General features: G+C 42.3%; 1 protein-coding gene across 1 annotated transcript; it reads left to right on the top strand.

Moving 5' to 3' along the window:
* Positions 1-1245: 1245 nt before the first annotated feature.
* LOC130191303 (zinc finger protein 32-like) lies at positions 1246-9695 on the top strand. Its single transcript, XM_056410999.1, has 2 exons — positions 1246-1395; positions 8412-9695. The coding sequence occupies exons 1-2, from the start codon at positions 1269-1271 to the stop codon at positions 9611-9613; spliced, it is 1329 nt and encodes a 442-aa protein (XP_056266974.1). The 5' UTR covers positions 1246-1268; the 3' UTR covers positions 9614-9695.
* The last annotated feature ends 8784 nt before the right edge of the window (positions 9696-18479 follow it).

The raw sequence follows: 18479 nt of genomic DNA, 5'->3' as shown, positions 1-18479 counted from the left end.
TGATTAGTTGTGAAGAGATAAAAAGAGACTTTCATGTTAAATGAAGATTGTTTGTCGTGAACCACGTCTCCTGCTCGTCAGTATCATGAATCGGCCCTTTTGAGTCCCTGGGGCACAACGTACTCTTTAGGGACATTCACAAGGTGTCGTTGTGCTACTGATACGATTGGTTACTGTCCTCCAGAACTCAAACCACACCCTTGTCTCGCCACACCGTCAACAATAAATAATAATTGCATGAAAATATGTTAAAGATGTGAAACATACCTGGAATAGTCAGAAGTAACTGTGTTGATTCCTGCATCATTCTGCTGCTCTGTGTGTTATTTGTGAAACAACATGTACACCTTCTGCTCTGTTGTGTATTTATTGAAAGGAGAGTAGATTTAATAATAATAATCATAATAACTTTATTTATATAGCACCTTTAAGAACAAAGTTTACAAAGTGCTCTACAGAGAGTCGAGGCAAAACAAATAGAATTGTAAGAAACAAATATAACATTTAAAAAATAATATATATATATATATATATTCAAATTTAAATTAAAAATTAAAAACAGACAAACTAAATTAGGGGAACCAAAGTTCTGCATAAAAGGACGAAATCACTTAAAAGCTGTTCTATAAAAATGGTTTTAAGAAGTGATTTAAAATAAGTTACTGATTCTGCACTGGAACCCTCTGTGTGAGAAAAGGAAAAAGGTAAACAAAGTGCATTCAGTGTGCTGTTGATGCTTTGAGAGATGCATGTAAATGTCTGCATCATGTTGTTAAGAAGAGGTTTTATTTTGACACAAGTGAGACGTTCATGTGAGCAGTAAAGAAAAGAGAAAATCCAGCTGGACGACAGTTCTCCAGGCTGAGACTCTCTGGTTTGGTGGTCCTCTAGCGCCACCTGGTGATGGACTTTCATTCTGTTTGACGTTGACATGTTGAATAGTCAGACTAAAGGTCGAGGCTGGTGTGTTCTGTTGTTGTTGGATGACCCAATACAATAATATTGTAATATATAATAAACCCTGAACCCTCAAAGGCTCACTGACGTCACCTGTTAAGAGCTTGAGTGTGGGAGACTTTAGGGCTTGAATACATCCCGTTACCATGACAACATGACAGCATATGTATGAATCGTGGCGTTGTGGTCAAATCTAAGAGCCAATCAGCTCTCCGTTTCCCATCATGCACTACATCCAACTGCGCATGCGTCGTTCAAAGATGGAGTCCGACGAGCCTCTGGTGTCGGTCTCCGTGTCTCCGGGAGAAAAGATGAGGCTGTTGGTGAAGCAGCGAGTCCACGCGGCCGTTGAAGAGTCTTCTGGGCTGTTGGACACATTGACAGCAGCGTATGAGGACACCGTGTCTCCGCTCAGAGAACACGAGCGACACGCATCAGGTGGGTGCTTCTTCTTCGTTGTTCTGGGTCTCCATGCCGCGTGGTAAGGGGTCTGCACGTGGAGACTGCGGTCAACTCAGCCGACACTTACATTTCTGTGCACCTATATACTGATGTTCACGGTAAACTCATCGATCGGGAGCGCGCGAGGGTTTTGATAAAGTTAGCGGGAGAATTCACGTGAAACGATATCCGTTTTTCAAAATAAGATGTCGACAAATCATACACTAGCATATAAAAGTAAACAATTAACTGATTTTGCATCTTTATAAATGTAGAGAAAGATTGTTTCTGAGATTTAGCTTAAATTATGCTAAAATTAAAACATTTTTACTGTGCCAAGGAAGAGAGAGAGGGGGGGGTTGACTTTTTTTTCTCTCTCTGCTCTGATGTGCGCAGACACGCCGCCATCGGAGCTCTGCGGCCCGAGAAGGAGAGCGGAGAAGTGTTAGCGCGACACGTAGAGACAGAGTGACATGCTGCTGTAGAGACGATCAACAACAGACGTTTAGATAGATAGATAGATAGATAGATATATACTTTATTAATCCCCAAGGGGAAATTTGTCGAGTCAGTAGCAGCAACACACAAGAATAAAAAAACAAAACACAAAATATAAGAAGGGTTAGGGTGATCTGGCAAGAGGTGAACTGTTGTAGAGCCTCATAATCGGCAGGAATGTTCTCCTGTATCTCTCCTTGTGGCAGCGGAGCGTGAGGAGACGTCTGGAGAAAGTACTCCTCTGTCCCTGTAGGAGGTGGTGGAGAGGGTGGTCCGGTTTGTCCAACATGGTCCCCAGTTACTTCAACGACCTCCTCTCCACCACCTGTTCCAGGTGCTCAGCTGGCAGCCGATGATGGAGCCAGCCTTCCTAACCAGTTTGTTAAGACGGCTGGTGTCACCGGCTCGATGCTGCTCCCCAGCAGACAATGGCAAAGTGCAGCACACTGGCGACAACCGACTGGTAGAATAACTCCAGCATCTTGCTGCACACGCTGAAGGATCAAGCTTTCTCAGGAAAAGGCGACTCATCCCCTTCTTGTACACAGCGTTGATGTTGGCCTTCAGTTCAGTCGGCTGTCGATGGCAGGTACTTGTACTCCTCCACCATGTCCACGCCCACTCCCAGGACACTCAGAGGTGTAGGAGCTGTCGCCTTCCTCCTGAAGTCCACCACCATCTCTCTGGTCTTGGCCACGCTCAGCCGCAGGTGGTTCTCATCGCCCACTTTACAAAGTCACTCACCACTGCCCTGTACTCCTCCTCCCGTCCATCCCTAATACCCGACCACTGCAGAATCATCAGAGTACTTCTGCAGATGGCATGACTCGTGTTGTACTGGAGTCACTGGTGTACAGGGTGAAGAGGAAGGAGACAGAACAGTTCCTGTGGGTTTCAACATCACTGACCACCGCTCCAGACAGCACACGGCCCATTCTGACAAACTGTGGTCTGCCTGTGAGGTAGTCAGTGATCCAGGAGATGGTGGACGTCCACACACACCAGCTTCTCACTCAGCAGCAGTGGCTGGATGGTGTTAAATGCACTGGAGAAGTCAAAGAAAGTGACTCTCACAGAGACACCGTTCCATCCAGGTGCGACTGAGCCTGCTGCAGCAGGTAGATGATGGCGCCCACTCCCACATGAGGCTGGTAAGCAAATTGCAGAGGTCCAACGATGATTTCACCTGCGCCGGAGGTGGCCAAGACCAGCCTCTCCAGCACCTTCATCACATGGGAGGAGGGCGACGTCGGTAGTCGTTGAGGCCAGATGGTGCTGACTTCTTTGGGACAGGGACCAGGCACGACGCCTTCCACAGCACGGGACTTCCCCAGCCTCAGGCTGAGGTTGAAGAGGCGCTGCAGGACACCAGACAGCTGGGTGGCGCAGGTCTTTAGGACCCTGGGCTGATGCCATCAGGACCTTCAGCTCTGCGCTGGTGTAGTTTCTCAGCTGTCTTCTCACCTGGTCAGTCGTCACAGAGAGAGGGGGAGGTGGAGGAGCCCATTGTTATTGAGGGCTCGGTGGATGTGCAGCTCAGCAGGGGGACAGAGGGGAGGAGGTGTTTGGGAGGTGTGATGTGGAGGAGGGGAGGGCTGTGAACTGAACCTATTGAAAAACAGTTCAGCTCGTTGGCCCTCTCCAGGAGCCCTGGCTGTCTCCCTCCCACCTTGAAGCCAGTTATCTGCTTCATGCCAGACCACACCTCCCTTGTGTTGTTCAGCTGGAGTTTGGCCTCCAGCTTCCTCCGAGTCCTTGCCCCTGAGCTTCACCTTCAGGTTGCGCTGGGCTTTCTCAGCTCATCCTGTCTCCAGACCTGAAAGCAGCTTTCTTCATGTTAAGAAGCGCCCAGGTCCCTGGTGATCCAGGGCTTGTTGTTGGGGAAGCAGCGCACAGTCCGTGATGGGATGGTGGTGTGTTCACAGAACTTGATGTATTCCGTGATGCAGTCGGTCATACTGTTGATGTCCTCCCGTGCGGTCCACAACACATCCCAGTCCGTTGACTCAAGCAGTCCTGTAGAGCGTCGTTAGCCTCAGACCACCTCCTCACAGTCCTGGTGGTCACGGCAGCCTCTTCACCAGAGGAACATACCTGGGTGTCAGCCGGACCAGGTCATGATCAGACCTGCCGTCCTTAGTATTAGCATACAGCAAGTCCAGAGTTTTATTGTTCCTAGTTGGGCAGTCTATGTATTGATGGAAGGTTGGCAGAGCTTTATCCAGTGGTGTGGTTAAAGTCACCAGTGATAGCCATGAATGCTCCAGGCTGATGATTCAGCAGAGCAGACACAGTGGAGTGGATGGTGTCCAGCTTCCTCAGCGCCAGCTGATGGCGGCACGTACGACAACCAAAAATGGCGGTGAACTCTCTCGGCAAATAGTACGGGCGCATCCCCGGCCAACAGTTCAATGCCACAGAAGCGCTCCTTCACGCACACATGGTCCGGTGGCACCACCGTTCATTCACATAAACAGCGATCCGCCCCCTCTTCTTACCGCTCTGTAGCGTCTCTGTCAGCCCGAACAGTCCTGAAGCCGGGCAAGATCCGGATAGTCGCAGCCACGCCTCAGTGAAACACAAGAGACTGCTCACGGAAGACCCTCTCGGTCATTACCAGCGCCGAGCTCATCCGCCTTATTCGCCAAAGACCTCACGTTCCCGTTATGATCGGTACCGAGGGTTTGTATCTCTCGTTTAGCCTCCGCTGACACCCGCCGGCAGCATGAGCCCTTTCTCCGTAGCTCCAGCGGGATCACAGGTCTTTCTCCAGGCAGAAGCCGCTGCACAGCGCGATCAGCTGAGCGCAGCGAGCAGACGGTCCCAGTCATTGTTATGCTGCGGCTCACCGATACTCACGACAAAGTGAACAAAAGCCACAGTAGAAGTATCGAAAAAAGTAGTTATGGTCCAGTGTCCGACCGTAACTAAGACAAACGTGAAAGAAAAGAAGAAGAAAAGAGAGGAAAAGTGCAAAAAAAAGACAATAAAATAAAAGCAAAACGCCACTACTGAAACAAGCAGCCGTTGGCACAGCGCTTCCAATAATAGTTTAAGAAAAGAACAAAGACGTCTTTAAGAAAAGGACCTTAAATTACTTTTGCTGTAATCTGGCGCTATAGAGAAAATTATAGGGTGGCGGGCGGAGATTCCAGGGGCGGGCGCCACCCTGATATAATGACAGGGGAAACACTGGCTTCCCTGTGAAGCTTTGAACAGACTTATTACGTTGAAGATTGGGACCTCGGTAAATCGGCAAAGTATGATCCTTCGCCGTGAGCGAATAAACCAATGACACTCGACTCAACATCATCAGATCCAATCCAAACTCCACATGTGTGATGAGACTCTGCAGTCTAATTTTTTATTTTAATAGTAGCGCCACCTACTGGTAATAGGTATGTTTATCATACTTTGGCTTGCTTCTCTTAGTAGGTCAATCAGATCGGCTTCAAATTTGTTCCACACAAACCTGTCATTGTCAAGATGTCGGCACACGAAGCGTTTTACGTTCGGTGTTGTGCTGTTGCCGTGGCAATCCATTCTTCACATCAAACAACGAAGGGGCTTTGGAGGGACTAATCATGCTCCCTGTGTAACTAAACTTGGCACACACAGAAGTAAAGATGTAGTTGCAGTGTTTCCCCTGTCATTATAACAGGGTGGCGCCCCGCCCCCCAGCCTGTAATTTTCTCTATAGCGCCAGATTACAGCAGAAGTAATTTAAGGTCCTTTTCTGAAAGACGTCTTTGTTCTTTTCTTAAACTAAACGTCTGTTGTTGGTCGTCTCTACACAACAGCATGTCACTCTGTCTCTACGTGTCGCGTTAACACCTCCTCGGCTCTCCGTCTGCGCAGAGCTCCGGGCGTGTCTGCGCGCACATCGGAGTAGAGCAAAAGAAAAGTCACTTGCCCCAACCCCCACCCCGTCGACAACTTTGACCTCTCGGAAGTTTGCAGGTATGTGAACACCAACATGTTTCAAGTGTTTGTGTCTGTGGGTCGGGTCCCGCCCCCCTGAAGCTGTAAACCTAGGGGAAACACAGTTACCAGATAGGATTTTTATTAAATAAACTATAAACAAATGCAAAGACAGTTATTTAACAATATATTATTGAGTAGTTGGAATTATACCGTGTTACAGTTACAACCGGCCCTTTGAGGGCAGCCATGAGGCTGATGTGGCCCACGGTGAAAATGAGTTTGACACCCCTGCTCTAGACCTTTCTTCAGCATTTGACACACTGAACCACCAGATCCTTATTTCCTCCCTTCATCACCTGGTATCTCAGGCACTGCACTCTCCCTCTTCCCATCCTACCTGAACGACCGCACTTACCGGGTAACTTGGAGAGGATCTGTGTCTGAACCTTGCCCTCTTACTACTGGGGTCCCACAAGCCTCTGTCCTGGGTCCCCTCTTCCTCTCACGACTGGCGTCCCTCAAGGCTCCGTCCTGGGTCCCCTCTTCTTCCTCTCACTACTGGCGTCCCTCAAGGCTCCGTCCTGGGTCCCCTCTTCCTCTCACTACTGGCGTCCCTCAAGGCTCCCTCCTGTGTCCCCTCTTCCTCTCACTACTGGCGTCCCTCAATGCTCTGTCCTGGGTCTCCTCTTCTTCTCACTACTGGGGTCCCTCAAGGCGCCGTCCTGGGTCCCCTCTTCCTCTCACTACTGGGGTCCCTCAAGGCTCCGTTCTGGGTCCCCTCTTCCTCTCACTACTGGGGTCCCTCAAGGCTCTGTCCTGGGTCCCCTCTTATCTCTGTACACTAATTCTCTCGGCTCTGTCATTTGCTCGCATGACATCAGGACAGCAGAAAGTCTCTACATCTTCCGCCGCAAAACACACATCTTTTCCGACTATACCTTGAATAAAAATAGATTAGCATTTCAGTGGCACTTGAATTGCAGTTACTTATGGTATTACTTATTGTATTACTTATAGTATTTTTGTAGTTTGACTTTCTGGAAGAAATGTTACTTTCTTTATTGTTGTTCTGAGTTTGTACTCGTGGTTGAATACACTTATTGTAAGTCGATTTGGATAAAAGTGTCTGCTACATGATATGTAATGTTGTTCTTTTTATTTAGATGCTTCTCTCAAACACAACTAATTCACAGATGTGTCAGTGATATACTCCTTGAAGAAATAACTTTAATATGAGATTCATAAGATGTATAAATTAGGGCTGTCAGCGTTAACGCGTTAATCTATGCGATTAATTTGGCCGCGTTAACGCACTAAAATATTTTAATGCAATTAACGCAACTTTGTTTTCTTCCGGTGTTCGTTGAAGTTTTTACACTCAAACCGATTGTCAAACCACTGCAGCACGGTTTAACACTGTTTCCATTTTTAAAACAATTATTTTTCCGCGAAAATAAGAAGCAGAAATCAGTTTAAACTCGTGGATGAATCAGTCGGGTTTCCTCCTGCTCCTTCTTCCTCCCGTCTCCCCCTCTGATACACAGAGGAACCGAGGCGGCGTGTCGGGGGACGCGCGCTGGAAAGAAACTCGTCACCGAAGCCTTCAATGTGATTGGTCAATCCGTTTGTCTGTCAACATTTTGGGGGAAAAACAACCAATGAACACTCAGTAAATCACAAAGGAGACCTCCCACCTCACGGGTGAGGCTCTATAGCAGCCTGTCAGTCAGAGCAGAGAACACGGCACCAGGACAACTGAGCCTCATTGAATAGAGCTGAGATTGTTCTGGAATGTTTGCTGTAGAACACGGGGGTATGTGTCATATGCAAACGCCTTTAACCCTTGTGTTGCCTTAGGGTCATTTTGACCCGACTCAATATTACACCTTCCCCGCCTTAGGATTAATTTGACCCCATTCAATGTTTAATGTCGGTGTTCTTTCGGTAGTCAACAAACAAACATAAAGTGCCTCACACTTAAACTTGGAAAACAATATTAATTCTAATAATTTTCTGGAGGTTTTAATTGCTGGTGTCAAATTGAACCCAAAGCGTAAAATATGTTAGTAAATATAATGGTAACAGGAGGGTGAAACATTGAATCGGGTCAAAATGACCCATAGGCGGGGAGGTGTGTATTGATTGGTCAAAATGACCCTAAGGCAACAAGGGTTAAAAGGTGAAATTTTGTGTGTGTGTAAAATGTATGAAATGCCCCCAGCCTCCAGAGGGTGAACGTGACATATGTGAATGTCAGTCAGTTCCCAAGGCCACTGGTTCTGTTGTTCAATGTTAAAGATGACAGGACCAATAGGGTCTCAATATACTTCTTTTTTTTTACTAATCTGATGTTTCACTGAAGAAACAATTTATCATCCACAATATTAAATACCTCGCTGGCACTTTATAGGTAGGAGCCTCTTTGAAAACACAGATCTGTGTGAAGTTTGGTCTTTAAAAAGAATGAACTTTTAACTTTTAACTTTTAATCGCGATTAATTAATCGCAATTTCAAAATGTGCGATTAATTAGTTAATTTTTTTTAATCGATTGACAGCCCTAGTATAAATGTATGTTACTATTGTCCACAGATGTCCAGCGGCTGTTGGTGGTTAAAGAAGAGGTTCTTTCTGAGCAGCAGGTCTGGAGCTCCAGTCTGGACCAGGTGCATCCAGAGCCCACGCTAGTTAAAGAGGAACGGGAGGACCAGGAGAACCCTGAGCCCCCCCACATTAAAGTGGAACAGGAGGACCAGGAGAACCCAGAGCCCCCCCACATTAAAGAGGAACAGGAGGAACTCTGGACCAGTCAGGAGGGAGAGCAGCTTCAAGGGCTGGAGGAGGCTGGTCTCAACTTCTCATTCACTCCTGTGAAGAGTGAAGCTGAAGAGGAAGCCCAGTCCTCTCCGCTTCATCAAAGACAAACTGAACCGATGGAAATTGAAGCTGATGGAGATGATTGTGGAGGACCAGAACCAGCCAGAAATGCAGATCCAGATAGACCTCCAGATCCTGATGAAAAGACTGGAGACTCTTCAGAACCAGATACTGATGAGGACTCTTCTGAACCAGATACTGATGACTCTGTTGATTGGAAGAAGACCAGAGAACCTCAATCAGGTTTAAACTCTCTGAATAATGATGACGTTTCTGTCAGTGATTCAAAATGTAGTTCTCGTGAGAAACCATTAAGCTGCTCTAAATGTGGGAAAATATTTCACCTCAAAGGAGATTTTAAGAAACACATGTTCACTCACACAGAAGAGAAACCTTTCAGCTGCTCAGTCTGTAAAAGATCTTTTACAGGGAGCAGTAATTTAAAGAGTCACATGTTAACTCACACAGGAGAGAAACCTTTCAGCTGCTCAGTCTGTAAAACATCTTTTACACAGAGAGGAAGTTTAAAGAGACACATGTTAACTCACACAGGAGAGAAACCTTTCAGCTGCTCACTCTGTAAAACATGTTTTGCACACAGTGGAACTTTAAAGAGTCACATGTTAACTCACACAGGAGAGAAACCTTTCAGCTGCTCAGTCTGTCAAAGATCTTTTACAGAGAGAGGAACTTTGAGGAGTCACATGTTCACTCACACAGGAGAGAAACCGTTCAGCTGCTCAGTCTGTCAAACATCTTTTACACGGAGGAGAACTTTGAGGAGTCACATGTTCACTCACACAGGAGAGAAACCGTTCAGCTGCTCAGTCTGTAAAACATCTTTTACAGAGAGGAACTTTGAAGAGTCACATGATGACTCACACAGGAGAGAAACCGTTCAGCTGCTCAGTCTGTAAAACATCTTTTACAGAGAGGAACTTTGAAGAGTCACATGTTAACTCACACAAGAGATAACTCATTTTAGTTTTTCTGGTTTTGGTAAAGTTGACATTTATTCATTTTTTATGTCCTTTTAAGCTGAACTAATGTATATCATTATACCAGAACTTTTCTTTAGGCTCTTTTGTTCTCTGCACAGAGAAGGAGCAGCGTGAGAGTCACTCTGAGTCTGTAAGGATGCACTGAAGCTACAATTCACAAGGCAAACATACAGAGAGAGGAAAGGTGGGGTTGCAAAGGGACATGCGGTCTCAGACTGGAGCAAACAACGGGACTGGGCGACACTGGGAGTCAAAACATCCAGAGGCCTGAAAGCACTCCGATGTTCTGGCAGGCCCAACATAGTCTTATGCAGTCATAATTATTGATGAAGTGTATGCTCTCCATCCACCCTCCCTTTCGTGCTTCTTCCTCCTTCCCACGGCATCCATGGGAGCAGGTTCTGTCTGCTTTCCCAGTTGGTGTTGTGCTGTCTACCTAAGAGGCGATAGAGAGAGAAAAACAACAAAGCACTGTGCCATACCATAATAAAATCTGTTATTGTCCCTTGAACTGAGCTCTGCTCTGAGTTCAGTAACACAGATCCATTTAGAAGAAAGATTAATGATACATTTTCCACCACACTGTACTACACCCTAGAGGTAATATTGGACATTTTGCTGTTCTACACCTCAGAGGTACATATTACTTTTTACTGTACTACTTCTCAGAGGTACATTTTACTTATTGATTTAGTTTTCTCGCCAGCCTTTTATTTAGAGGTCATGCTTCTCTCATTCACAACTAATTCACTGCTTTCTCATTGATAAACCTCTTGAATAATAAAGAGTTTAATATGAGATTCATAAGACGTATTAATGCATTTTATTACAACGATCAGCACTGTGAGTCAAAACATCCAGAGGCCTGAAAGTTCGGATGTTCTGGCAGGGGCCCAACATAGTCTTATGCAGTCATAATTACGATGAAGTGTATACCTATCCACCCTCCCTTTCGTGTTTCTTCCTCCTTCCGTACGGCATCCTATGGGAGCAGGTTCTATTCTGCTTTCCCAGTTGGTAAGCAGTTGTCTACCTAAGAGGCGAGTAGAGAGAGAAAAACAACAAAGCACTGTGCCATACTCATAATAAAATCTGTTATTGTCTCCTTGAACTGATTTGCCTGAGTTCAGTGTAACACAGATCCATTTAGAAGAAAGATTAATGATACATTTTCCACCACACTGTACTACACCCTAGAGGTATTATTTGGACATTTTGCTGTTCTACACCCTCAGAGGGGTATATTACTTTTTACTGTACTACTTCTCAGAGGTACATTTACTTTATTGATTTAGTTTTCGCCAGCCTTTTTATTTAGAGGTCAGTGCTTCATTCACAAATTAATTCTACTGCTTATTGATAAAACTCTCTTGAATAATAAAGAGTTTAATATGAGATCTATAAGACGCATTAATGCATTTTATTATTCTCCAGAGGACCTAGAGCCCCTACACAAGAGGAACTGATATCAGGTTCCATAACTGAAGAATGACTAAATTGAGAAAATAACTGTGGGTTAATTGTCTCCTCTCCTTTCTTCTCTCAACATCATCCTCTACTGATCTTTCTTTGAGACGGGAACTTTGTTTTAAGACGGAATATTTTACCTTGCTCACCGAACGCTCTCCTTTGATTCACTAGGATTTACCATAGCTGTTCAAGTCATCTGTTGTTTTCTTGGTGGCTCATAAACATTTGGAAACTAGCTAATGTTTCCACCCAAAATGACTTCAGTTCAATGTTGTTCTTCCATATTTGTCCTAGAGTTTGTAAGCAAGCTGCAGCGCATGGTTTTTCTTTTCAAACTAAATATGTGTGTTCACAATGTTTAAATGAATTTTAAGAAAGTTACATTTCTAATTTGTATGGAATGAATACCTTCATTTATGAAATGTATTTTTCTTGTTTGGTATGATTTCCAATTTGCTACATCCATTATGGTAATTAAATGAAATCAACAAATATTGCTTACATCTATGGGTTACTTGCAGGTTGGTGAATTGATTAAATTATATAACCAAAGATATGCAAAAAGGCAAAATTCAGTACGAAACGCGCCAGGAAAAGATTTTGGCGTTTATCAAACTACACGCTATCAGAATAAGAGACGCTTTTGCGTGAAACAATTAAAAATAGATATTATCTCATAATAGATAGCATCTGCTAATTATAATTTGCCATCCTAAATAATATGAGATCTGGAAGACCTCTCTGATTGGTCGTGACAACCGTTAAACAAAACATCTGATTGCGCCGACGGCTTGTAGATTCTTGGCGACTTACCAGGTGTTACCCTGAGTTCTACCATTGCCTCTTCAAAACAAGAGCTCAACATTGAGCTTTAATAATAATATTACAATACGTGATGACCTGCTACATGTCTGCTATTTTGTTTTATGTTATTTTTGTGATTTTGAAAAGATATCTAGTAAAAAACAGGTTAATTGCAGCCACAATAAGCTATTTTACAAATGTCAGTTATTTTTGCACAGAGATAGAATTGTATTTGTAATCAAAATAAAGTGATTAAAACTTGTATTAGTTTTTTCGTCTGTTGGAGCAAACTGCCAAATTATAAAATGTCAAATAATTCATATACTGCACGAATTGTCAAGCTGCCTTTTAAATTTTTGTATTTTCAAATTTGTTTTTAGTTGGCAAAAGCCCTGCAATAATAGCTGTTTGTATATATATATACTTTATATATATATACCTATATATACAGTATATATACATACATGTATGTATGTATATATATTACAGGATTGTCTCAGAAAAATTAGAATATTGTTGATAAGTTCTTTATTTTTGAATAAAAAAACAATAATGTCATTCAATTACAAATAAAATTTTTCAGTTTTTATTCAATATTGTGATTATGCCAAAAAAAATCAAATCCTTAAAATTTAATTTTCCCTAAAACCCAGGATTTATAACAGCTGGTTTTTGTATCAAAATGATGTTTATTAATTGCAATTAAATGTTTTTTAAATATGTATCTTTTGTTTCAATTTTGAGATAAATTTTTATTTTTCTTAAAATAAACAAAAAAAGTTTTCAGTTGATTTAATGCCCAAAAATTTTTTTGTTTTTTTTTGCATTCAAACTAAAATTTTACTATTTAATCTGAGACATCCTGTTTTTCAAATAATATTTTAAATTTTTCATGTTCTTATATCACACTTTATATATACAAAAATCTTTTTATAAATTTTTCTTTTTTAAATATAATATATTTGTGCTTAAAAAACTTTTTCAGACACTTCTTTGTTTTCCTTTCGGAAATTAGGGTTTTTTTATGTTTTTAAAACTACAAACATAAACACGACCAAGGGAAAAACTTTTAAAAAAAAGGGGTTTTTGTCCATGATAGGTGGGGGGAAGTGGGAACCAATAAAAACCCTCAGGGAAAAAAAATTAGATTTGACACTCCCCCGCCGCCAAATAAAAATTTTGTTAAAATCAAAAAAGAGGGCTTTATCTTTTGTCTGGGACTTTTGGCCCCCACCCCTTGCCCCGGGGGTGTTTTTCTTGGCAGGGCAAACAAATTTTAAATTTCTAATGGAAAGTTTTCTTTAAAAACCACTTTGGCCCCAATTGACTTTTTTTCCCTTTCCGCTTTTAAACCGGAAAAATCTGATCCCCGGATCTTCTTTTTTTCAGGGCATTACCACAGTCAAACCTGGCGGAAATTTTCCTGACCTCGGGGTTCCGATGAAATTTTCATTCTAAAATTTTTTTAAAAAATTTTTTCCAAACAACTAATAACACATAACTGTAAAACATTTTTAATTATTGTTTAACTTTAAAATTAAATTAAGAGTGCTTCAGTAATTGCTTTAAATTAAATTTTTAAACCTTTCAAACATGGGTTCAAATACTTTTCCCTTTGTGGGCTAAATATCCCAAAAGCCAAATGAAAAAGTATTTTTACTGATCAAGTGTAAACGTAACTTAAACCCAAAACCCGTTAATTACAATAATTAAGCCTTGTCTTAATAATGTTTAGGGTTCAACCAAAATTTAACCCATAATTTTAATGCTTGAGTGCTTTAAATGATTTCTAGAAAAGATTTTTAAGATTTAGAAAATTGTCGAACGGATTTAAAATTTATGTGATCTGGAACTCGCTCTTATTACCTTGATTCCCGGAATAGCTCAATTGGAATTCGATCGGTAAACACATGTTGATTTTATGTTGTAATTCGAGTAAGTAGTCTGCCTTTTCAGCCCTCACTTTACAAAATTGACTTTGCACAGAGGGTTTAATCTCGAATCCTCCTGCCCTTAGGTTAACAATTGATTAAAGGGGTAAGGTCTTCCACTTAAGGGGTTCTATCACGGCTTGGGAACCGTGGGGAAAGGGTACACCAATTGTGGGAACCCCTGTGTCCAAAATGCTCTGACAGAACGTTTAGTTTAGTACACTTTTTTGGGTTGTAGAGAAAGGGGATTTGCACTATGGGGAAGCGGAAGCTGGTACAGAGGAAAAGGTGGCAACGGGCCAGAGGTTTCCTCGATTCATGAAAACCCGTGGGAACATAATTTCCCGGAATTTAAAAGGGCCCTAAAACATGTCATTGTAGGTTAAATTGTGTAAAAACTCTTTGCAAAATTTTCTAAAACCCTATAAGATTTTCACAAACTTTACAGTTTACATTCCGATTCGTGCGTATTGCGTTAGACCCGGTTGGCTGAAGCAGTCCTTTTTTTTGGATCGGAAATGGTGGACAAATTTGTTTTTAGGAAAAGAGATGGCAGGTTTTACGCAGTTACTCTCAGCCAAATAGGGGTTTTTTTTAAGACTGATTGGGCCTAAAAGAGAGGGACCCTTCCAGTTTGAAAAATAATGTAACCCATTAAACAGCGGGACCCTTATGAGTTTGGTCCCTACACTCCCTTAATCATTGACGGGAACCTCCATTACTGTTTGGGGTTTCGGTATTTTTGACACAAGAAGCACTCGGGGACAGTGGAATTCAATGCTCCATAGGTTAATATAGGCTCTCGGTTATGTGTTGAATGGAACGTTGCTACGACTCAGAAGGCCTTTCCCTGGGGCACTTAGGTATTTGAAATGTTCCAACAGATATTAAAGCCATTCCACCAACAAGGTTTTTTGGATACTTTGTCGAGTTGGCCTAGAAATTTCCTCAAACCCCGGGGATTATTTGCCCTTTTTTTCCCCTTAGGTTTTTGGCCCCATAATCCTAAAACCATTTAAAAGCCCTTAAAATTTAGGTCTTTTGGGTCACGCCATTTTGGTTTCCCTATTCTGACCATCAGATCTCTCAGTAACCCAGTTGCCTAGGAATCACGGGTTTTTTATTCTTCGCATGTGGGATGAAGATTTTGATCTAAAGTAATCCTTCTCTCCAAAGTTTAACCAACATTTTTGTCGATACAACGATTGACAATGGCCCGGTATCTGGAAGGTGGTGAACCGTTTTGGTTTTTTAAAATGGTGAAATCTGTGAAAAATTTTATAAAGGCAAAGGGTTTTGAGCGCTTTTGAGTGCATTTTACCGATTTGGCAGCCAAGAGCCCAGTATTTAAGTGAACTGCTTTTAAAAGGGGGCCTAAAATTTCCCCATTCATGACTAATTTTCTTATTCCATTGAGGATTAATAGCTGGAATCCGCTGATTTGCTGTGTCCCTTATACTACTTTTATTGGTAAAGGGTCCCCGCATAGCGGAAACTTCTGTGGCTAAGTTACAACATTCATGGTTAAATTAAAAACGAGGGTCCCCATTGCCACACGGGTACTGGAATTTCGGACTGATTCTTTAGCGAAGTTGGTTGCTCCCCTTTAAAAAAGGCTCCCTAAGCGTTCTAAAAAAGACCTATTTTAAAAGGGCCAAATTACAACTTAAGAATTTACGGCTCGAGCCTTCCATGAATGCGTTGGAATCAATACACCAGTTTTTAAGGTCTAAAATTTCACGGGGTCTTGAGATTGCCACATTAACAATGCGAAAACGGAAAAACAAATGGTACTTGCTTTCAACCTTGTCAAGCTATTAACAATCCACAATACTAATTTCAAATGGTACATCTGAACCACCGTATTGGGCCCACGTTATCACTTAAAAGGACGCGTTAAGGGTTTTCCTTAAATGATAAAATTTCCCAAAAACTTCAATTTGATGCTGCGGTTCCAGGATGATAAATCGTGAGCCCTTTTTCTAAACCCGCTTGCTTAAGAGTCAATCGAATTTGGTTTCATGTTGGCAAGCAGTTTGAAAGTTCCATAATCAAATTTTCGTTACTTAATTAGGATAAATGGAAAGTTTTGACATAAGTACCCCAAAAGGTTTCTGCCCACCGTGAAACTGGAATTCCACAATAAGGGCCCAGTCTTTTGTCTATTCCAGCTACAGAAAAAGGGGCTAAGTTCTGAGGGTAAAACCTTGCTTTGGCAATGTTCCCCCAATGAATCCAGGCATAAAAATTAAATCCCATTATTAAACCCGTTTCCCTCTGGACCTTTTTTCAAAAAACTTGTTTTCCCATAATTTTTTATTGTTGATCCAAATTCAATTAGAATAAACCAAGCGCTTCTTAACCAAAAACCGGAATTGTTTTTGAACCTGCAAACCTATTTATGGTTCTTTTAAAAAAGTATAGTTTGATCTATGGTAAAACCCTTATAAAGCTTTGAATACGTACCTTTTTTAGTAGACTACTGCTTTCCACGGGTGCGGTTTCAGATACATTTGGACCCCAAGGCCCTTTATACACATTTGAAAGGGCCTTGACCTGAAAACCTGATAAATGGAAACCAACCAAATTAAGGTCATAAGGACTTGGCTAAGACCCTTAATTGGCCAGGGTGGTCAATTCGGACCAAAAACAACGAATAGGGCTAAATTTTCCCTTATAAATTTGAAAAAATGGCTATGGAATGATTAGAGGAGAAAGCCCCGCTTGTAACAGAATTTAGCCTATTTTCCCCAAGTACGACTACATAAATGAATTGTTCATGTTCGAGATAATCAGGTTCTTAGGATTTGTATGCACATTAAGGGAAAATTCTAAAATCGGAAAGTTACAATCTACTCCAGTTGATGGCTGGGCCAATTTAAGCCCATTTTTACCCAATCGATTTTGAAACTTGACGTTACCATTAAACTGGCTGGGACGCTCTTTTGGCTGAAACAATTAAGATTAAAAGTAACAATGAAGACCTTCATTAGGGATTTGCCAAATAATGTTGGAAAACTTTTATATACTTACAATTTCTAAGACATGTAACATAGCGTTTTTACCCTATAAATCGATTAAACCCATTTAGAGGTCTGCACCACCACAGTCTAAATTTTGTTCGACAGCCTGGACTGGAGAACTATGTGAGAGCTGCCTTGTCATTTGACTTCGCTTAATTATGCTTAACACCATAGTGCCCTCAAAGACTGGCACCTTAAGCTGATTGGCTTAGCTATTACGTAAACACATGCCCCGCTTAATCACTGTGCTTCAGGATCCTGGACTTCCTGACTGCGCTAACATCTCAAGATGCGAATTCCACAGGGGTCAGGGTGATTAAGGGCCAACGTACCCAAGAAATCCCTCTGAATCTCAGTGGGAAATTTAAATCGTCCCGTTCCCAGGGTTAGCGCATATCACCATGTACTTTCCAAAGGCTCAAACCAACTCTTGTTCCAGCAAACCCTCATACATGACACATACAATCCTTGAAGGAAAAGGCCTTTTAAATGCTGAAAGTCATAAGGCAATTTATGGGGAGGTCTGTCACTTTCCAGACAAACACTTCGAATTTACCAAAACCCTTGCTTTTTGGGGAAATGGTTTTGGGGGGGTTTTAGATTTAAAACTACTACACAATTGAGGTTTTTCCCCCTGGGAAAAAAAGGGGGGGAAAAAATTTTTTCCCCGGGGTCCCACAACCAAAAAGGGGTCTACAAATGGCAAAAAACCTCTGGGGAAAGGGACCCCCCTTCCCCTTTTTCCCAAATTTTAAAATTTTTTAAAAATAAAAAGGGGGGCCCCCTTTTTCTTTAGTTAAAAAGCCTGAAGCTAAGGGCCCCCCTTTTTTCCCCCCCCCCGGGGGGCAAACTTGAAAGGGGATTTCGTTTTTTGGGGGCCCGGGTTTTGGGGCCCCTTTTCACTACCCCCCGGTTTTTCAAGGGGGGGCAAGGGGCAACTGAGGGAAAATTTTTTCCCCCCAGACTGTTTTTTTCCCCCCCCTTTTTTTTTTAAACCCCCGGGTTTGCAAAAACCCCTCCGGGGTTCCCCCCAAACTTTTTAAAAAGGGGCCCTTGGGGCCCCCCAAAAAAAGGGGGGGTTTACCTAGAATTTTTACAAACCCCGTTTCCTAAAATTTCATAAAAAATTTAAAAAAGCAAATTTTAAAAGAGCCCCCCTTTTCAAAAAAGGTTTAAGGGTTAAAAGAAATTCCGTAGTAAAATTTAAAATTTCGTCATTTGGTTTTGAGCATTTTTTTTCCCTAAATAGGGTTAAATTTTTTACAACAAACCCCTTTTTAATGGTAAACTAAATTCACTTCCTCAACCCAACCCATCTGAGGTCTAACTTTAGACACATTCTTTGCTTCCCAACGAATCTTCCACCATCAATAACTGCGAGTCCCCGTAGTTAATCGAGGCTGTGGCAATCCCCGACCCTATACCGTGATTTAACAAGATTGTTCCCGCTACTTTTTTTCTGAAGAGAGCTTGGATCGTATTGTTTTTACAAGGCTATGCAATTTGGTGAAACCTCACTGTTCACGAAAGTTGTTAGCTACCTGCAGTCGGGGC

Source organism: Pseudoliparis swirei, unplaced genomic scaffold (genome assembly GCF_029220125.1).
Source record: "Pseudoliparis swirei isolate HS2019 ecotype Mariana Trench unplaced genomic scaffold, NWPU_hadal_v1 hadal_33, whole genome shotgun sequence".
Lineage (NCBI taxonomy): Eukaryota > Metazoa > Chordata > Actinopteri > Perciformes > Liparidae > Pseudoliparis > Pseudoliparis swirei.
The sequence above is the reverse complement of the archived record's forward strand: the minus strand, read 5'-3'. Positions and strand labels throughout refer to the sequence as shown.

Coding starts and splice junctions, on each gene's coding strand:
- LOC130191303 (XM_056410999.1), top strand. CDS start 1,269: ATGAGGCTGTTGGTGAAGCAGCGAGTCCACGCGGCCGTTGAAGAGTCT. Junction 1,396..8,411: donor ACACGAGCGACACGCATCAG/GTGGGTGCTTCT, acceptor TATTGTCCACAG/ATGTCCAGCGGCTGTTGGTG.